The sequence below is a fragment of the Notolepis coatsorum genome (genome assembly GCF_963971535.1).
Source record: "Notolepis coatsorum genome assembly, chromosome: 1".
In the NCBI taxonomy this organism is placed as follows: domain Eukaryota; kingdom Metazoa; phylum Chordata; class Actinopteri; order Aulopiformes; family Paralepididae; genus Notolepis; species Notolepis coatsorum.
The window spans coordinates 60,722,005-60,742,585 of NC_140165.1; the positions used below are offsets into that span (position 1 = coordinate 60,722,005).

At 44.3% G+C, this 20,581-nt stretch overlaps 1 protein-coding gene across 1 annotated transcript in view; it reads right to left on the reverse strand.

Moving 5' to 3' along the window:
* tbx19 (T-box transcription factor 19) overlaps positions 1-20,064 on the reverse strand; it is a gene marked incomplete at its 5' end in the record, with an annotated part of 56,977 nt that extends 36,913 nt beyond the window's left edge. Inside the window, 2 exons of the mRNA XM_084322428.1 lie at positions 6,736-7,000; positions 19,766-20,064. Of these exons, the coding sequence (XP_084178554.1) occupies positions 6,736-7,000; positions 19,766-20,064 (564 nt within the window). The remainder of the gene's footprint in view (positions 1-6,735; positions 7,001-19,765) is intronic.
* Positions 20,065-20,581: the final 517 nt, after the last annotated feature.

Here is a 20,581-nt window from a genome sequence, read left to right on the forward strand (position 1 = left end):
ACTACCTTATGCATACTGCACCTTATGTGGATACTGTGATACTGTGAATAATGAATAATGTATATTTCAGTTAGTTAGATAGTAAATTACATTGACCTATTTGTTTACACTGCTTGTGTTGTTTTCACTACCTGTACCCCCCCCCCCCCTTCCCCATGCTGCTATGATGCCTGAATTTCCCCAAGGGGATCAATAAAGGAATATCTTATCTTATCTTAAAAGGAAAGATGAAATTACCTACCTGGGTTCCATCCTATAGAGGCAAATCTTTCCTGTGACAAAATGGGATCCAATGTAATAAAACTAAGTCAACCAACGAACTAGATTCCTGTACCGGATCTCCTCTCTGGTAAACAAGAATACCTTGAAGACTCTAACAGGAGCACTCATTCAAGGGTACTACGACTATGCTTGCACCTCATGGTACCAAAGCACCTCAAAGGCACTAAAAACAAGATTACAAACATCACAAAACAAACTGGTCAGACTACTGCTTGACCTTACTCCTAAAACCCACCTCACCCCTGTCCACTTTGACAACCTAGGATGGCTTAGAGTAGACGACAGAGTACAGCAACTTGCAATGGGCCTGGTCTACAAGATACACTACACCACTAAGATACCCATGTGCATGTCGAAATACTTCCCAAAGGTCAGTGAATACCACGACCACAACACCAGAGGGAGTTCTACAAATCATGTTCAACCCAGATAAAATAATCTAAAACGTTAAAAAAAATAAAAAATAAAAACTTTTTTTTAATAAAAGAAAATAGTCATAACTTAGAAATGAGATTGCATAGGTCTATGAATCGATATCGCGATTCTGTTTCGATTAATTGCCCAGCCCTACAGAGTGTACAGTAAGTTAGCTTGGTGATTATCATTGTGATGTAGGCTAAGCTGGCTAGCTACTGTTAGCATACAAGCACTGTAGCCTACTTACTTTTTCATCCACAACGTTTTTTCTGATCCAGATGCATAAGTCCACTTCTTCATGTTGCTCAGTTGCTGGTTTATACTTCGGTCCTAATGTTGGCGCAAAGTTTAATTTAGCCTGACTTGACTTGTTATAGCTGTACATCTTACTAACAACAACTTTCTCATAGTCTCAACTTTCACATAGTCAAAACGGGCCCAGCTGCATGTCCGGAGGATAGGTTTAGCTCGGGCCAATCTCAAGTTTCTCAAGTTTCTTTATTAGTTAGACTCCAGTCACCCGAACAACTGCCTCTTTGAACTGCTGCGGTCAGGCAAGCGATACCGGAGTCTCAAGGCGAGCACAGAAAGACTCAGAAGAAGCTTCTATCCCCAGGCCATCAGGCTGCTAAACGAACAATGAACACTACACAACAACAACCACCAAACGCACATAGCACACACATCCACACGCACACACTCACTTTAAACAAACACACTGTAGCACCCACTCCACACACTTTATAGCACACACCCACTTTAAACAAACACACTGTAGCACCCACTCCCCACACTTTATATTTATTGATGAAGGATTGCACTACAACTCGTACACCTTACTGTAAATTGTACCTAAATTGTACCTCATCCCATTTCTGCTTTGCACTATATAGTACTGTACATTAGTACACTGCATAGTATTGTATATTATATGGTAACTCAGTTACGTCTATTCTGCATCGAACATTGTACATATGTCTATACTGAACACTGTGACCTCATTTTCTACTTCTAAATTACATGCTATACTATGTTATTTGATACTATCTTGTCTAGCACAGTCTCTGGAGCGTAACAGTAAGAAGCATTTTGTATGAAAGTATTCTGTACTTCTGTATGACAACTATTAAAGAAACTTGAGAAACTTGAAACTCATACAGAAGTACAGAATACTTTTATACAAAATGCTTCTTTATGTTACATTTTGTATAAAAGTATTCTGTACTTCTGTATGACAACTAATAAAGAAACTTGAGAAACTTGAGATTGGCCCGAGTTAAACCTATCCTCCGGACATGCAGCTGGACCCGTTTTGACTTTGCAATGCAGCAATCTCTGATTGGATTTGCAAGGCTGCCAATCATATTCAACCTCTGTGTATTGGATGTCAAGGGCTGTCAATCAATCAACCCTCCATTCAATGGCAAGAGTTTAACTGCACAGACCGTGCTTAGATGAAGTTAATAGCCTATTTTGATTCGCTGTTATTTATTATTTATTTAACAATGGGTCACACCTGTGAAGTTTTCTTCACGAATAATTACTGCAGGCAATACTGCAATGCAGGCCATTTTTGAAAAAAAAAATTCACTGGCATTTTTTTACAGAGGAAAACATTTATAATAAAAAAATTATAATAATAATAATTTAAAAATAAATATATATATATAGTTTTTTTTATATTTTATATATATATATATATATAGGTATATGTAAATTAATAATAATTATGAATTATGAGTGAATTTGTGTTTCACGTGTCATAGAGAAACCTCCACTGATATATATATAAACATATCTCAAAATACCTCTCTCTCTAAACCATCTTATTCTCTCCATCCTCTAAAATACCTCTCTCTCTAAACCATCTTATTCTCTCCATCCTCTAAAATACCTCTCTCTCTAAACCATCTTATTCTCTCCATCCTCTAAAATACCTCTCTCTCTAAACCATCTTATTCTCTCCATCCCCTAAAACATCTCTCTCTCTCTCTAAACCATCTTATTCTCTCCATCCCCTCTCTCTGTTCGCTAAAACATCTCTCTCTTTCTCTCTCCCTCCCTCCCTCCACCCCTCCATCCCTCTCTTTCTCTTGCTAAAAAACATCTGAAGGACTGATGGCTACATTTAATTTGTAGTAAAATAAATAAATTAAAAGCATAGATAATTACCATAATGCACAACTAACCACTGTAATTATTTCATTACGCTTCCATTCCACACTGGACCCCAAGCCAACACTGGATTACCTGCTCATGCTGTGTGTGTGTGTGTGTGTGTGTGTGTGTGTGTGTGTGTGTGTGTGTGTGTGTGTGTGTGTGTGTGTGTGTGTGTGTGTGTGTGTGTGTGTGTGTGTGTGTGTGTGTGTGTGTGTGTGTGTGTGTGTGTGTGTGTGTGTGTGTGTGTGCGTGCGCGTGCATGCCTGTGTGTGTGTTTGTTTGTTTGTTTGTTTGTTTGTTTAGACACGCATTAGAGTTGACAAGTAAATACAAACAATATTTTATGCCAGATTTGTAGTGGTGTGAGTGGGAGAATATGATGTTTGTTAGTGTGTGCATGTCCGACGTAAGTATGATTGTGTTTGTTTGTGTGTGTGTGTGTGTGGGTGTGTGTATGTGATTGTGTTTGTTTGTGTGTGTGTGTGTGTGAGTATGATTGTGTTTGTTTGTGTTTGTTAGTGTGTGTACGTGTGTATGTGAGTATGATTGTGTTTGTTTGTTTATTTGTTTGTGTGTGTGTGTGTGTACGTAAGTATGCTTGTGTTTGTTTGTGTTTGTTAATGTGTGTGTGTGTGTGTACGTGAGTATTATTGTGTTAGTGTATGTGTGTGTGTGTGAGTATGATTGTGTTTGTTTGTTTGTTAGTGTGTGTGTGTACGTGAGTATGATTGTGTTTGTTTATGTGTGTGTGTGTGTGCGTGAGTATGATTGTGTTTGTTTGTTTGTTTGTTAGTGTGTGTGTGCACGTGATTATGATTGTGTTTGTGTGTGTGTGTTTGTTTGTGTGTGTGTGTGTGAGTATGATTGTGTTTGTATGCGTGTGTTTGTGTGTGTGAGTATGATTGTGTTTGTTTGTTTGTCTTTTAGTGTGTGTGTGTGTGTGTGTGTGTGTTTGTGTGTGTGTGTGTGTGTGTGTGTGTGTGTGAGTATCATTGTGTTTGTTAGTGTGTGTGTGTGTGTGTACGTGAGTATGATTGTGTGTGTGTGTGTGTGTGTGTGTGTGTGTGTGTGTGTGTGTGTGTGTGTGTGTGTGTGTGTGTGTGTGTGCTCTCTGGCCCTCACTGGAGGCCCCCTCTCGACAGGAAGTGCATTAAACCGCCGCCGCCCAATTAAGAGCTGTTTATCCCGTTCCCGTGGTTACGAGGGGCAACGCAGGTGAAGTGGGTGACGAGAGGCCTGAGTAGAGTAGTGTACTAATTACACCACAGAGAGCCTGTTCAGCCCTGATCACAAAGAACACATGATGAAACATACAGGGAGAGAGAGAGAGAGAGAGAGAGAGAGAGAGAGAGAGAGAGAGAGAGAGAGAGAGAGAGAGAGAGAGAGAGAGAGAGAGAGAGAGAAAGACAGAGACAGGAAAAGAGAGAGATTAGAGAGAGAGTAGAGATAGAATAGAGAGAGAGAGTAGAGAGAGAGAGTAGAGAGAGACAGAGAGAGAGAGAGAGAGAGAGAGACAGAGAGAGAGACAGAGATAGAGACAGAGAGAGAGAGACAGAGATAGAGACAGAGAGAGTAGAGAGAGAGTGGAAAGAGAGAGTGAATGAATGAATGAATGAAAACTTTATTTAACAGATTGCAGAATGGGTACAATACAGTACGGCTCAATACATACAATTGTTAAGGGGATGCAGACCTGAGAAAGACGTTTGACTTGTTTCCATCAGGGTCCCCCATTTTCAGTAGAGTAGAGAGAGAGAGACAGAGACAGAGTAGAGAGAGAGTAGAGAGAGTAGAGAAAGAGACAGGAGAGAGAGAGGGGGATAATAATGGGGCACAGGAGAATAAAAGAGCTGAGAATGGGGTAAAGAGAGTTTAGAGATAGTTGAGAGGTTAAGAGAGACACACGTAGACTTCTTTCCTCAAAGCCCTGGGGTTAGGCAGGGGTGCAGTTTGAGTCCAACCCTCTTCAACTTATACATCAATGAACTGGCAAATACCTTGCAACAAGTTGCAGCACCTGGCATCCCCCTAGCAAACACAGAAATCAAATGCCTACTGTTTGCAGATGATCTGGTGCTGCTGTCTCCAACAAAATAAGGGCTAGAGCAGCACATTGACCTGCACAAATTATCCTAGACCTGGGCACTGACAGTAAATCTAACCAAAACAAAAGTTATGATATTCCAAAAAAGACCCCAACACAAACACAAATTCCTCCTAGACACAATTGTCCTATAGAACACACAAAAGTACACCTATCTCGGTCTAAACATCAGTGCCACAGGGAACTTCAATCAAGCTGTGAACGACCTGAAAGACAAAGCAAGAAGGGATTTTTATGCTATCAAAAGGAACATCAAGCTAGACATTCCAATTCAAATTGTGCTCAAAATATTGGACTCCGTCATAGAACCATGTATGGCTGCGAGGTCTGGGGCCCACTTGCAAACCAAGATTTCACAAAATGGGACAAACACCAAATTGAGACTCTGCATGCAGAATTTTGCAAATCAATTCTCCGCACCCAACGGAAAACACCAAATAATGCATGCAGAGCAGAACTAGGAAGATACCCACTAATTATCAAAATCCAAAGGAGAGCATTTCAATTTTATAATCACCTAAAAGAAAGTAACCCAGACACACTCCATAACAAAGCCCTCACCTACAGAGAGACCCTAGAGAGATGTTTTTACAGGATGAGGGGTTGTCTTTTTTTTAAACTTTGACCAGTCAGCTGGTTCTTTTCGCGTTTATCGCTTTTTTCTGGTCAAGTATGACCGACAGAAACAGGTTGAATGGGGTATAGATGGGGGGAAAGACACTCTGAGAAAATACGGCGAGTCCGGGAGTCGAACTCGTGTACCCCAGATCCGTGACGCGCACGGTTGTCCACGACGCCGAAATAGCGTTCGAGGTACGCGGTGAGCTACTGGAGCTCCCCGATGAGGGGTTGTCTTAAAGGAAAACTCCAACATTTTGGGAAATTAGCTTATTTAACATCTTCCCTGGAGTTAGACAAGAAGATACATACCTTTTTTGTCTCTGTGCATGCATTTAGCTTAGGGAACAGTCGCTCCGTTAGCGTAGCTTAGCTTCATCACTGGAATTGGGGGGTTTTTAGAGCCTGACGTTCCCTACAGTGCCCTACAGTCACCAAATACACTCCAAATACAACTCCAAAACGTTCCTGTAAACATGTTGTGAACTGTGTATTTACCACGTGGAGAAATAAAAAATAATTGAATTCGACAATTACGTTTTCTAAGCAGATATACTCGGAACTATTTTTTCCCGAACGACTCCTCTCTGAGCGGTCAGTGATTTCTACGTGGAAGCCGTGTTTGTTTACATTCTCATTCATTCAAAGGATCCGAACCGATTGAAGTTTATGGATACCATGACTTAAAATCCTCTTACCTTGACAATTAAAAGCCTCCCCAATTTAGAAAACAGTAATCCAATGGCTGGTATTGATAATATACTACTAACTACTGCACGCTCAGAGCTAACCGGAGCTAACACTAAAGCTAATATAATGACTTCCTTTCTAGGGGGTTTCAAAATAAAAGAGCGACGTCTATAGCAGCGGAATACGTTTATTTTGTACATTATCTAACGTTAACACGAACCTAAACTAACGTTACAACTAACCTAAAGTTAGTTTAGGTTCGTGTTAACGTTAGATAATGTACAAAATAAACGTATTTTGAGAGTTGAACAGAAATAATAAGAAAAGAAAAGAATAATAATAATATATATAAAAAAAACAGTAATAATAATATATAATATAAGTAATACTCTCCATTGTGGTAGCATGTTTTCCAGATAGTTATGGGGTCCGAAGTTTGGAAGGAGAAGGGACTCAACTCTTACCTGTCCCACCCCGTTGATCTTGTTGGTCAGTTTGACTTTGTTGAAGGCCACGGCCGCCTTCATCCAGTGAGCTCCGAAGTTGGGCGAGTCTGGGTGGATGTAGACGGCCCCGCTGCCCTGCGCCTCTGGCTTCCCTGCCGCCACCCACTCCCCATTCACGTACTTCCAGCGGTGGGAGTCTGCCGGGACGAAGTCCAGCAGGAAGGAGTACATGGCATTCGGGTCGAGTCCCGACACGCTCACCTTCAACACGGGGAACATCCGTCTGGGAGGGAGATACACATATTGATACTGTGTGAATAGGCTGTAATGGCATTGGGTCGAGTCCCCGCACGCTCGCCTTTAAAGGGATAGTCTGGACTTTTGGACATTACATGGTAGGAAATACTTGCTAGTAGTCTAGTTGATGCAGTGCCGTTAGCTCAGTCTTTGCGTTCTGTGGTCAGAGTTCTGGTTTGGTTCTGAGTGAAGCAGAAAGCTTCAGAGTTCTGGTTTGGTTCTGAGTGAAGCAGGAAGCTTCAGAGTTCTGGTTTGGTTCTGAGTGAAGCAGGAAGCTTCAAGGTTCTGGTTTGGTTCTGAGTGAAACACACCTGTCTGCCTGCGTGTTGTGGTCTGGACTAACACCTGTATGTTGGCTGTCTGGAGTGGACTAACACCTGCGTGTTGTGGTCTGGACTTACACCTGCGTGTTGTGGTCTGGACTAACACCTGTGTGTTGTGGTCTGGACTGACACCTGCGTGTTGTGGTCTGGACTGACACCTGCGTGTTGTGGTCTGGACTAACACCTGGTTGTCTCGTGAACCTGTTTATAGCCTATCTGGACCAGGGCCCTGTTCCTCGTACCTGGCTAACTGAGTTAGCCGGATAATTTTCAGGATAGCTTGACTTAAGCCAGACCTTTCCGTTCCCCGACGTCGGATTGTCTAAATCACTATGGCAACAAATCAAAACGTTTGAACCTGGTCGAGGGCAGGGTTTAGTTCAGTTGGCTGGATAACCTGCATGGCCACGCCCTCGCAAAGAAATGCCAGCTCCCTTCCTGAAATATTTCTCACAGTCTAGATCCCATTATACCATTCTGAATTATGTTTTTGTGCTTAGTTTTTCTAGAGGGGCTTTTGAAATGTAAAATAATATACCTAAAATGCTGATAATAAATCATATTCAGCCTATAGATTTACTTTGTCCTAAATAATGCACGTCATAGTTATACGGATACGGCGCTCGCGCGTGGCGACACACTATGTGGTTATTTTAATAATGCGGAGCATTGCAAATGTGAATCGGGCGTTTGGGTCTGATTAGTTTCATATTCTTCGCTGTTGATGTATTTGCTTAACAGAGCGCCCGGATTGTGTTTCATTCAAGCATACATTGAACATCTTTATGCGTGATGGTGGACTGTGGATATTAATTATGAGGAATCTGAATCTGCCCCATATCTCGGACTGGCTAAGAGCGAGACGCTCAGCCAGTACTCATATAACTAGGTTATAGTCATAACCTTTCATTATATATCGTACTGGCCAATCGCATCTCGCTCTTCGCCATACCGAGATATGGGGCAGAGCAGACGCGTGGCCCGACAAATGTACCCCCTGAGGACCCGCAAGCCCTACCACCAGGGGGGAGGGGAGTCCCGTCCACCTGCCCTTCCTAGTGAAGAGGGGGCGGCAGTCAACTCCACCAAAGTGCGAAAAAGAGGGAACTAGAGACCCCTAAAAACGCACAGCACAGGCGGGACCACGTGTGACACATCACCCCGTGGCACACACCCACACACCCCTGCTAACCCACTGAAGGGCAGGACGCAGGGGAGGTCCCAGACCTCAGAACCGCCTGGGAACAGAACCCCCAGTCATGTCCATGAGGCAAAACCTAACGAAGGGACCCGGGGAGGACCAGGAGGCCGCAGCACAGATGTCCTCTACCGAGGCCCCCCCTAACAAGGCGGCAGAGGCCGCCACACACCCCTGCTAACCCACCGAAGGGCGGGACGCAGGGGAGGTCCCAGACCTCAGAACCGCCTGGGAGACAGAACCCCCAGTCATGTCCATGAGGTAAAACCTAACGAAGGGACCCGGGGAGGACCAGGAGGCCGCAGCACAGATGTCCTCTACTGAGGCCCCCCCTAACAAGGCAGCAGAGGCCGCCACTCCACAAACCCCACATGACAAGAGGATATAGCCGCGGCATATACCCTCACCGTCGAAGCCGACAGTCTACCCAAAATAGACTGAAGGAAGGAAAGGACAGCGTCCAGGGGGCAGGACACCGGGTCCAAGCCCCCCACTCTACACCACTCTTGGAAAATACGCCACCTACCCGCGTAAGCCGTGGTAGAGGACGGAGCGTGCGCGTACCAGATAGCGTTAACCACAGAATAGCCAAGACGCATCCCCACCAACTCACACTGACAGCAGCCAAGCCTAGAGGCTGCCCCAGAACAGGAAGGCAGAACAGAGTTCCGCGTGCCTGAGAGAGGGCCCGCGGTGACCACAGAACAGGCCACGGCGGGGCCACACAGAACTGAATCAGGGCCGGGGACCAAACAGCTGAGCCCCGGCCCGGCACGACCAGGACCAAGTCCCGCGCTCCCGACATACCCGCCCCAACAGCTGAGCTATCAGGTGTAAGGGGGGGGAAGCGTACAGAATCCCGGACGGCCACGGAATCGGTCCCAGACCTGCCCGACTATGTCCGGACGTAATCCCCACTCGTCAGGGTGAGGACCGCCCTGCGACATCACACCCGCACCCACATTCACCCTGCCGGGGATGTGGAGAGCCCTCAGGCTGCGCAGATGGAGAACGCCCATAGCCAGCTGACCGCCGCCCGGTGCAGACGGGGGAAGCGTACTCCTCCCTGTCTGTTGATATACGACGCTGACGTCGTGTTGTCCGTCCTGATCAAAACACCGTTTGAGGACCAGAAGGACTGCCTTCAATTCCAACACATTGAATGTAGCGCAGACCGGGCAGCATGGTCTTGCCAGCTGCCCCCTACTGCGTTGGCCCGACGCGTCCCCCCCCCCAGTGAGGGAGGCGTCGGTGAAGACCGTGACGTGTGACAGCCTGCTGCCCATGGGGACCCCGCTGGTGAGGGCCCCAGGCCCTCCCCAGAGGGCGAGGTCCCCCAGTACTGACATGGGAACCTTAGCCGCTTCCACTTGCCTCTCACCGGGTCTATTTCCATACTGGAAAACCACCTCTGTATCCTCCTCATGAGGTGAAGAGGAGGCCAAGAGGGACCACGGAATGAGCAGATGCCATCATACCGAGCAGGCGCATCACGGACAGCGCCGTAACCGTCCTAGGACGGAACCTCCCAAGCGTGTCACTAACACGCTCTGAGAGGGATGCCCATATAGACCTTGAGCTTAGAATAAGCCCAAGTACTCCACCCGTTGACTGGGAAGAGGAGTACTCTACTTCCAGTCTACAGCAAACCCCAGGCTGGTGAAGAATTCCACCACCTGCCTGGTATGAGACCTGATGATCTACCTTGACCGCCAAGGACCAGAACGTCGTCCAGGACAGAATACACTTCATAACCCCTGACGACGCAGAGGCCCCAGTGCGGTCTCCACGCACTTGGTGAAGATGCGGGGAGCCAGAGAATAGCCGAACGGCAGCCTCTGGTACTCTAAACGCTAAACCCTGCAAAGGAAGCGTAGGTAAGCCCTAGGATGGGACAGGTCTAGCATGGGTCTGACCCCCCCCCCCTCCCGATTTCTCGGGCACCAGAGAATACCGGGAGGAAACGCCACGCATCGCGTCCTCCTTTGGGACCACGACGATGGCTTGCTTCGCCCACAGAGATTGGATCTCGTTGGCCAGAGCTGTCACTGCTGGTGACCCTGACAATAGGGTCTGTACCAAACCTGAAAACGGGTGGGGTTGTGTAAACACAAGTCCCCGCCTCAGCGTTCTCACCATCCACCTCGACATATGGTACTGCTGTAGCCATATGTGATGATACTCCCAAAACACACCCGCCGCCATTTGGCGCTGGTCCGCTAGGAACTGTAGATAGGCGGCCCGGTCCCGCCCGCTGTGCGTAGCCAACCCTGGACCCGCTAACCGTGCGAGCAGAGCGTTCCGTGGAGTCGGGACATCGGACCCTGACACTACCCACGAGGCAATCGCACCCAAGAGGGGACCCCGACAGAAAGGGCCGGTTTGATACGGGAGAAGCTGGCATCATACTAGGTGACAAAAGCTCCCCCACTGAACACCCCTCCAGCATGGACAGCTGAGGAATTGTCCCGCTGGTGTTGGGGGGGGGTGAGTGACCGGAGAGCGAGCTGCACACAGCTAGACGGCGACGTTTTTTTAGGCGTGCTCATCTAATGTAGCCGATCCCTCGACCGCCAAGGCCAAGGTCACCTGTTGACGTTGTGCCCAGGGTACCTCAGGCGGGGGAAACATGGCCGCTGGTTGAGGGCCTCGCCACAGCCGCTGGCGAGGCCGTGCTCTCACCTCTGGCTGCGCGGTGTGAGGCGGTGTGGGGCCTAGGTCACCTAGCGGAAAGACCAAAGTCCCTCTGCAGAGAGGGGAGCCCTGAGGAGGGAAAAAAACGTCTCACCCCCTCAAAGGGAGACTAATCCAACCAAGATGTCTGTAAACAAGCGTTGACAGCATCCTAGCCCTCCCTGCGGTTATAGCTTGCGGCTAGGTCAAAGCTAATAACGTCAAAACCTCGCGCTATGTTTTTTTCTTTTTTTTTAATGTTTTTTATTTCCCTTTTTTTACATAAAACTAGACACACAATACATAAACAGTAGAAATCCACAATAAATCACAGGACTATGATTGACATAATAATAACAGATAATGACAGTCCAGTACTTAAATCAGAATAAATGTAGATTAAAAGATTCACCCATAATAAAAACAATACAATACATATGCTCTTCCCCCCCCCCCCTCAGGACCCCCTCTTGGACAAACCATCCATTATTACGCTTAACACCAGGAATTACACATTCATATACTAACCTTTATTCTCTCCACCATATCTAACCAGATTGCTATGCTGGCTTCCTTATCACCTAAAATTATTGCGGTAGATATCTCTAGATAAATCACATCGAGATAGGTAAGAACCCATACCTTCCGGCACATTTTTTCTGGTTGAATCCAGCGTGATGCTATCAGCTTTTTAGCTGCCGTAAGACCGGACAAAATTAGTCTCTTTACCTTGCGCGATGTTTCAACATCGGCTGGCCTTCAAGGCCCCGCCACCCGCCACCATTTTTGACAGAAAAAACAGCAATTCGAACAATGTTACTAATCGCTGCTAATTCTATACCGTGGCGGTATAGGCTTAACAGCCTACCAGCCACCCGCCGGGCCGACTCACCTCATGGCGTCGGCCGGGCGGGGCACTGTTCCAACATGCCAGAGGCAAAGGACTGATGCCACCTGCTTCACAAGCACGGAGCACCAGTGGTGGTTGCAACCAGCAACCTCCACTGTGGTGTGCACCCATGAAGGGGTTAATGAATAAATGAACTAAAAACTCCACCAACACACTGCAGAATGGGCTAGCCCATACACACAATGTTAAGGGGATGCAGACCAGAGAAACACCAGTCCCGCACACCATTCATAAATTCACAAAAAGCACACCAGCCCTAGGCCTCAGCCCATTCACCCATGAAAAAGGTAAACAAGCCCCCGTCAACACTCCCAACAGTAGACACCGATTGACCGTCAGCATGAATGGTTAAGAGGAGGGAAGACCTTTTTTAAAAAGACAGCCCTCAGCGGGGAATCAAAAAGAACAGTAACCCAGCATCGTAGCATAGCATTAGCCGCGCGCTCCAGGATAACCGGGAAAACGACAACGTTTACCCAGATATCCTGCCCCTTGCGCCAATACACAACTCGGTTGTCTCACGGGACAATGAGCAGTATCACTACCGCCAGCATTGTTATGCCTAGTGGCGCAGACCCTACCTGGGCGCGACCTAGCCACGACAGCTAGCCGCCGCGTGACGTCCCTCGATCCGCTGTCAGAAGACGAGGAAACCCCAGGACAGGCCCGATGCGCGTCAGAAAGTGCTGAGAAGATTCCAGGGGCTGGCAAATCTCCGGCGAAAACCCAACCTTGTTCAATTTCTCTCTGCATATCATAACAACTAGTTCATGGAATGCACTGCAACGTCCATGATGGAAACGAAAAAGAGGAAGGGCGAGTATGACCATGTCCGGTGTCTTATAGGGGACACTGGGGCGGGCCTGGTCAAGTGCATGGGTGCATTGTTTTCGTTAATGAAGTACAGTAGGTAATGGATATGAGGTATATCTCGGTATGGCGGAGAGCGAGACGCGATTGGCCAGTACGATATATAACCAAAGGTTAATCAATTCAATGCATGTATGGATGATGTCCGAAACAGATTAAAACCTGATTAATAGTGAAACTGTATAGCCTCCAAGCCTCTCTGACACGTTATTTTGGGGGTTGCGGCTTGAAAACGTTGGGAACCATGTATTTATATATAAAGTACATGATACCTAAGCCGAGCGCATACAGTACAGATATCCTCATAAGTATCTATTATTTCGTATCAATTAGATACTCTTTGGGCTTGTTTGTATCTACTTATTCTGAAAGAGTTGAACAAATTATTTTCGCTAGCAAGAACTCATTCGATTATTCATTCCATTACGCCTACTGCCAGCAGGCACATTTAAAGAAATATAATCTGATTGATTGGGGTAATGAGGGACTTAACATTAGCCTATAGATTATGCATTTAATTGTCGGCAAGGCTATTGAGCCGTACTGTATTATACCCATTCTGCAATCTGTTAATAAAGTTTTCAATCAATCAATCAATCAATCAATGCCGTTAGAAAATCTGGATTTCTGCGATCGACACCTGCTGTCTTTTCAGGTGAGACGGCCGCACGCAATTATTGTTGTATTGTATTTTATTATATTACTGTTGTAAAGCACTCTGATGTGCACTCGTGCTGGGAAGGGTGCTATATAAATTATGTTTACTTACTTACTTACACACAGTGACACACACTATACTGATAGACACACACACACACACAGTGACACACACACAGTGACACACTGTTAGATAGACACACACTATACTGTTAGATAGACACACACACACACTATACTGTTAGATAGACACGTACACAGTGACACACACTATACTGTTAGATAGACACACACAGTGACACACACTATACTGTTAGACACACACAGTGACACACACTATACTGTTAGATAGACACACACACAGTGACACACTGTTAGATAGACACACACTATACTGTTAGATAGACACACACACACACTATACTGTTAGATAGACACGTACACACAGTGACACACACTATACTGTTAGATAGACACACACAGTGACACACACTATACTGTTAGACACACACAGTGACACACACTATACTGTTAGATAGACACACACACAGTGACACACACTATACTGTTAGATAGACACACACACACGCACACACACAGTGACACACACTACTTATACTGTTAGATAGACACACACACACACAGTGACACACACTATACTGTTAGATAGACACACACACACAATGACACATGCTATACTGTTAGATAGACACACACACACACACACACACACACACACACACAGTGACACACACTATACTGTTAGATAGACACACACACACAATGACACATGCTATACTGTTAGATAGACACACACACACACACACACACACACAGTGACACACACTATACTGTTAGATAGACACACACACACACACACACACACAGTGACACACACTATACTGTTAGATAGACACACACACACACACACACACACAGTGACACACACTATACTGTTAGATAGACACACACACACACTATACTGTTAGATAGACACGTACACACAGTGACACACACTATACTGTTAGATAGACACACACAGTGACACACACTATACTGTTAGACACACACAGTGACACACACTATACTGTTAGATAGACACACACACAGTGACACACACTATACTGTTAGATAGACACACACACACGCACACACACAGTGACACACACTACTTATACTGTTAGATAGACACACACACACACAGTGACACACACTATACTGTTAGATAGACACACACACACAATGACACATGCTATACTGTTAGATAGACACACACACACACACACACACACACACACACACACACACACACACACACAGTGACACACACAGTGACACACTGTTAGATAGACACACACTATACTGTTAGATAGACACACACACACACTATACTGTTAGATAGACACGTACACAGTGACACACACTATACTGTTAGATAGACACACACAGTGACACACACTATACTGTTAGACACACACAGTGACACACACTATACTGTTAGATAGACACACACAGTGACACACTGTTAGATAGACACACACTATACTGTTAGATAGACACACACACACACTATACTGTTAGATAGACACGTACACACAGTGACACACACTATACTGTTAGATAGACACACACAGTGACACACACTATACTGTTAGACACACACAGTGACACACACTATACTGTTAGATAGACACACACACAGTGACACACACTATACTGTTAGATAGACACACACACACGCACACACAGTGACACACACTACTTATACTGTTAGATAGACACACACACACACAGTGACACACACTATACTGTTAGATAGACACACACACACAATGACACATGCTATACTGTTAGATAGACACACACACACACACACACACACACACACAGTGACACACACTATACTGTTAGATAGACACACACACACAATGACACATGCTATACTGTTAGATAGACACACACACACACACACACACACACACACACAGTGACACACACTATACTGTTAGATAGACACACACACACACACACACACAGTGACACACACTATACTGTTAGATAGACACACACACACACACACACACACACAGTGACACACACTATACTGTTAGATAGACACACACACACACTATACTGTTAGATAGACACGTACACACAGTGACACACACTATACTGTTAGATAGACACACACAGTGACACACACTATACTGTTAGACACACACAGTGACACACACTATACTGTTAGATAGACACACACACAGTGACACACACTATACTGTTAGATAGACACACACACACGCACACACACAGTGACACACACTACTTATACTGTTAGATAGACACACACACACACAGTGACACACACTATACTGTTAGATAGACACACACACACAATGACACATGCTATACTGTTAGATAGACACACACACACACACACACACACACACACACACACACACACACACACACACACACACACACACACACACACACAGTGACACACACTATACTGTTAGATAGACACACACACACAATGACACATGCTATACTGTTAGATAGACACACACACACACACACACACACACAGTGACACACACTATACTGTTAGATAGACACACACACACAGTGACACACACTATACTGTTAGATAGACACACACACACACACACACAGTGACACACACTATACTGTTAGATAGACACACACACACACACACACACACACACACACACACACACACACACACACACACACACACACACACACACACAATACCATTAGAGTACATAGCACTGGGGTTGAGTCCCAACACATACCTGCAACAAAGTCAAACTAAACCAACCTATCTCTCTCTCTCTCTCTCTCTCTCTCTCTCTCTCGCACGCACGCACGCACTCACGCACGCACGCACGCACACACACATACGCACACGCACACGCACACACACACACACACACACACACACACACACACACACACGTTAGACATGATAATCTGCATCCTCGTCCAAACACCTACCTCTCAAACTAAATCCTCCATAAAATTTGTTGATATAATAGGCCTATATACTTTTTTTTTTCCAAATCAATTTGACTTTTTTTTTTAATTCCCCAAACAAAAACAAGCTTGTCGTGAAGTGGAACGAGTGGATCAAGTTTGAAACGTGTAAATGGAACAACAACACCCACCGCGTGGCCCTGACCCCCCACTCCAGCCGCGCGCCCGCCGGTCAAGCCGCCTCTCAGCGCGCGAGAGAGGGTCGCCGCTCAAATGGACGCACGGCCAAATGACAGCATTAATCAGAGTATCAGATGCGCTACGTAAACAAATTAAATTAAGCCCAATTGAATAACACAAACAGCAGGAATAATAATGGCCAATAAGGATCGCATTTGTGTGCAGGAATGGCCTTATTGACTGCAGGTTCTAATGCCATCTCTGTATGGGAATGTTATAAAAAGACACAACGTCGAAAATGAATTAACTTAAAGGTGATGTAAGTGGTATCTTCTTGTTAAAATAAGTGGTCATGTTAAAATAATATAGCTCTACATTCCGACAGCCATTGCAGTAACCACATCATGTTCTTTATCCAATCAGTGTTTACTGCAGAGTGGAGGGACTGGGAGACCCATTACTGACAAACATCTACATCAGTGATTGCTGTCAGAATGTAGAGATATTTAACACTTATTTTAACACAAAATACCACTTACAGCAACTTTAAGTTTAATTAGGTTATACATTTAATGAATGGTATGTGCCATTGTAAGATCATGCCGTTATTTTTTATACCTAATCAAAATTGTAGACATCATTTATAGTCAAACAACTGTCAGAAACAAATCGTTACTAAGTAACATTTTGTGAGTATTTGAAACTTCATGGGGCAGATTTTATGCACGCACCTCCAATATAGCCAATTATATAATATAGCCAGTATTTATCATTTTGGGTTCATCTCCCCTGAAAAGGTGACGTTCGTGTCGTTTTTTTTGTGGAAATATAAAATCACATCGAACATAATGTTTGAGTTTAATTAGTTATTTTACTAATCAGAGGCGGGGAAGCAGTTTGAGCGTTGGGTGAGGCACTATTCTTTTAATATAAATTATAACCAGGGGCGTCGTTCTGGTATGGCAAGGTATGGCACTCGCCATACCTTGGCAAATACAAATTTAAAAATTTAAAATAAATACGATTTTATTTTTATTTTTTGTATTACAATTTTTTATGTTGATTTAGAATTCGAATGTCAACATTATGAACGAAGCTTGGAACTATTCGGTACAGCCCTAGCATGTTTTGATATTGTCAATTATCTCACTTTTACTATAGGTGACTTTTACTGTGACTAACTGAAATATGCCCAAAAAAAAGGAAAATGGACATAGGGACGTTTTTTTTATCAAAGGGCAGCAGAGACAAGTGATACAGGGACACAGGTAAGGTCTTACAATGGCTTAGTGATTATAACAGTGCAGTTCAGCATTCAGTAACCCATACTTTTTGTGAATGTGTTTTTGATACTACATTCTGTTGAACACACACCTCAAAACCGTACCTAAGGAAAATTGGCTCAATTGCAAGAAAAGTAATAGACAGTTATGATATTACATTATGCAAAATATTGTGGTTCCCTGCTTTAGTCTGTTGACACATTTCTATACTAAAAATGCTTGTGTAGTCCTGTGTCATTACCTAAATGTCATATAACTGAATTGTATAGAAACAACTCACCAAAAGTGACTATTGCACAACTGATTTGACAAAAAAAATCCACCAAGGGGGGGCGACCCCCCCTTCACCCCCACCCCCCCGCCCTCCTCGCCATACCTTGCCTTTTACTGAAACGACGCCACTGATTATAACTCACCGCCGTCGTGCAAAAAATGATGGAATTGGGAGCAAATTAATAATACATTTATAAAAACAACCAAAATGCCCCACATTTGCACAAACCAGCGCGGAACCTTTATGGTCGTTTTTATATAATAGGCCTATTGCCGCCGAACGCCAACATTTAATTCATTGTATAAAAATCATGAATTGACCAAGAACAAGAATTAACCTATTATCCATTAAATATGTCCTTTATGACCTTAATCATATAAACCGAGAGTCTGTGCGACTTCTCCTACACGTTGTATCTCTATGTTTTTATTTTTTTAGGGAAACTGTAATAGGGGCAATTATGAGCAACAATTATAAACAATTATGAGCAGTTGTACCCATTTATTCATGGTTATTTTGTTCTTGATAGAACAGTGTTGATTTTGCCCCACTGCTGCAACAAGGTAAATATACTATGTGTACTACTAACGCGTTGAACCTCCTCTCACGAGATAACAACATGCATTATTTACATAATAACGTCAGTGAACATGGGACAGTTTGACCGTCTCCAAATCTTGGATCCAAACCACACACTGCACGCGTGAGCAACAATTAAATTAAAGGCACTGTAAGTGGTAAATGTATCGATCGCTGATATAGTGTCTGGTCAGTAACATGCCCCCCCCCCCACTCTGCAATAAACACAATAAATATTCTGATATCCAGTTCCCAATTTATCCAGAAGAGAACCATAGATTTTTTGTTTTTACTTATTTCAAGAAATCTTACCAAGCCACATTTTTTGCTTATACGACACTGGCCGATTATTTTACTTGTTTCAAGCACATAATTGTTTAAAACTAGTTTTTATTTCTTATTTGTGTCAGACAATTTGAGCAGTTCTCTCTCCTGATTGGATAAAGTGAGAATAGCTACCACTACCAGAACATGTATTTTGTATTTTACTACATGAGAGGAGGGACTGTCTGGGAGAGACCCATGTTACTGATACACTGTATATCAGTAATGGCTGTCAGAATGTATAGAGCTATTATTCTAAGAATAAATAATTGTTTTAATTATGAAAATCCCTGCTCGCCCTTGAATGAATGAATGAATGAAAACTGTATTTAACAGATTGCAGAATGGGTACAGTATACAGTACGGCTCAATACACACAATTGTTAAGGGGATGCAGACCAGAGAAAGACTTTCGTCTTGTTTACATCAGGGTCCCCCATAATTTTCAATTAATTTCATTCCTCAATTCATTCCTTTAATTACCTGCCGCTCTTGGTCACTATCATCTCGTTTGTGACCTCCTGGAACTTCCGCCAGAGTGGCGCGTCCTCGAGCGTCACCCTGAGCTGCCGCTCCGTGGGGTCTCCCTTCTCGCGCCCGGCCTGCAGCTCGCCCTCCACCACGCTCAGCAGGCGCGACATGCAGCTCGCGGGGCCGCCGCTGCTGCCGCTGCCGCGCGTGCTGCTGTCTTCGACTACCACAGAAGAAGAAGCCCCGGTCCCGTTGTTGTCCGAGTTACCGGCGGGGTCTCCCCCCTTCTCCTGTAAACCTTCCACCTTCATTGGATTTTTTTTATTTTATTTATTTTAACGCGCAACAATTCGTTCTTTTTTTATATTCGATTTGAAAAAAAATTATTTGATTAAATCGGTGATTCAAGAAGTTTGTGGAGAATGGAAGGAGGAAAAAAAGGGGAAACAATAAATAAAGTTTGAAATTATAATGAAGCAGAATATATAAAAGACTATACAGAAAGTCTCAAGAAAATGTAGAAAAAATATTATAAAAAAAATATTAAACTGAAAAAAAAAACGAGTTGGTCTTAATGTGCCTCGGTTGGGCTGTATAGCATATCTGTCCTTATCAGGCCAATTGCGGAGAGGAATGCGTTGGTTGTGATAAATGTCTCAGCTGAAATAACGTGGCAGTGTGATGATAATGCCAGTTCAAATGGGCTGGTCATGAGAATGATTATGACAGAGTCAATCTGTGTGTGTGTCTCTCTCTCTCTATCTCTGTGTGTGTGTGTGTGTGTGTGTGTGTGTGTGTGTGTGTGTGTGTGTGTGTGTGTGTGTGTGT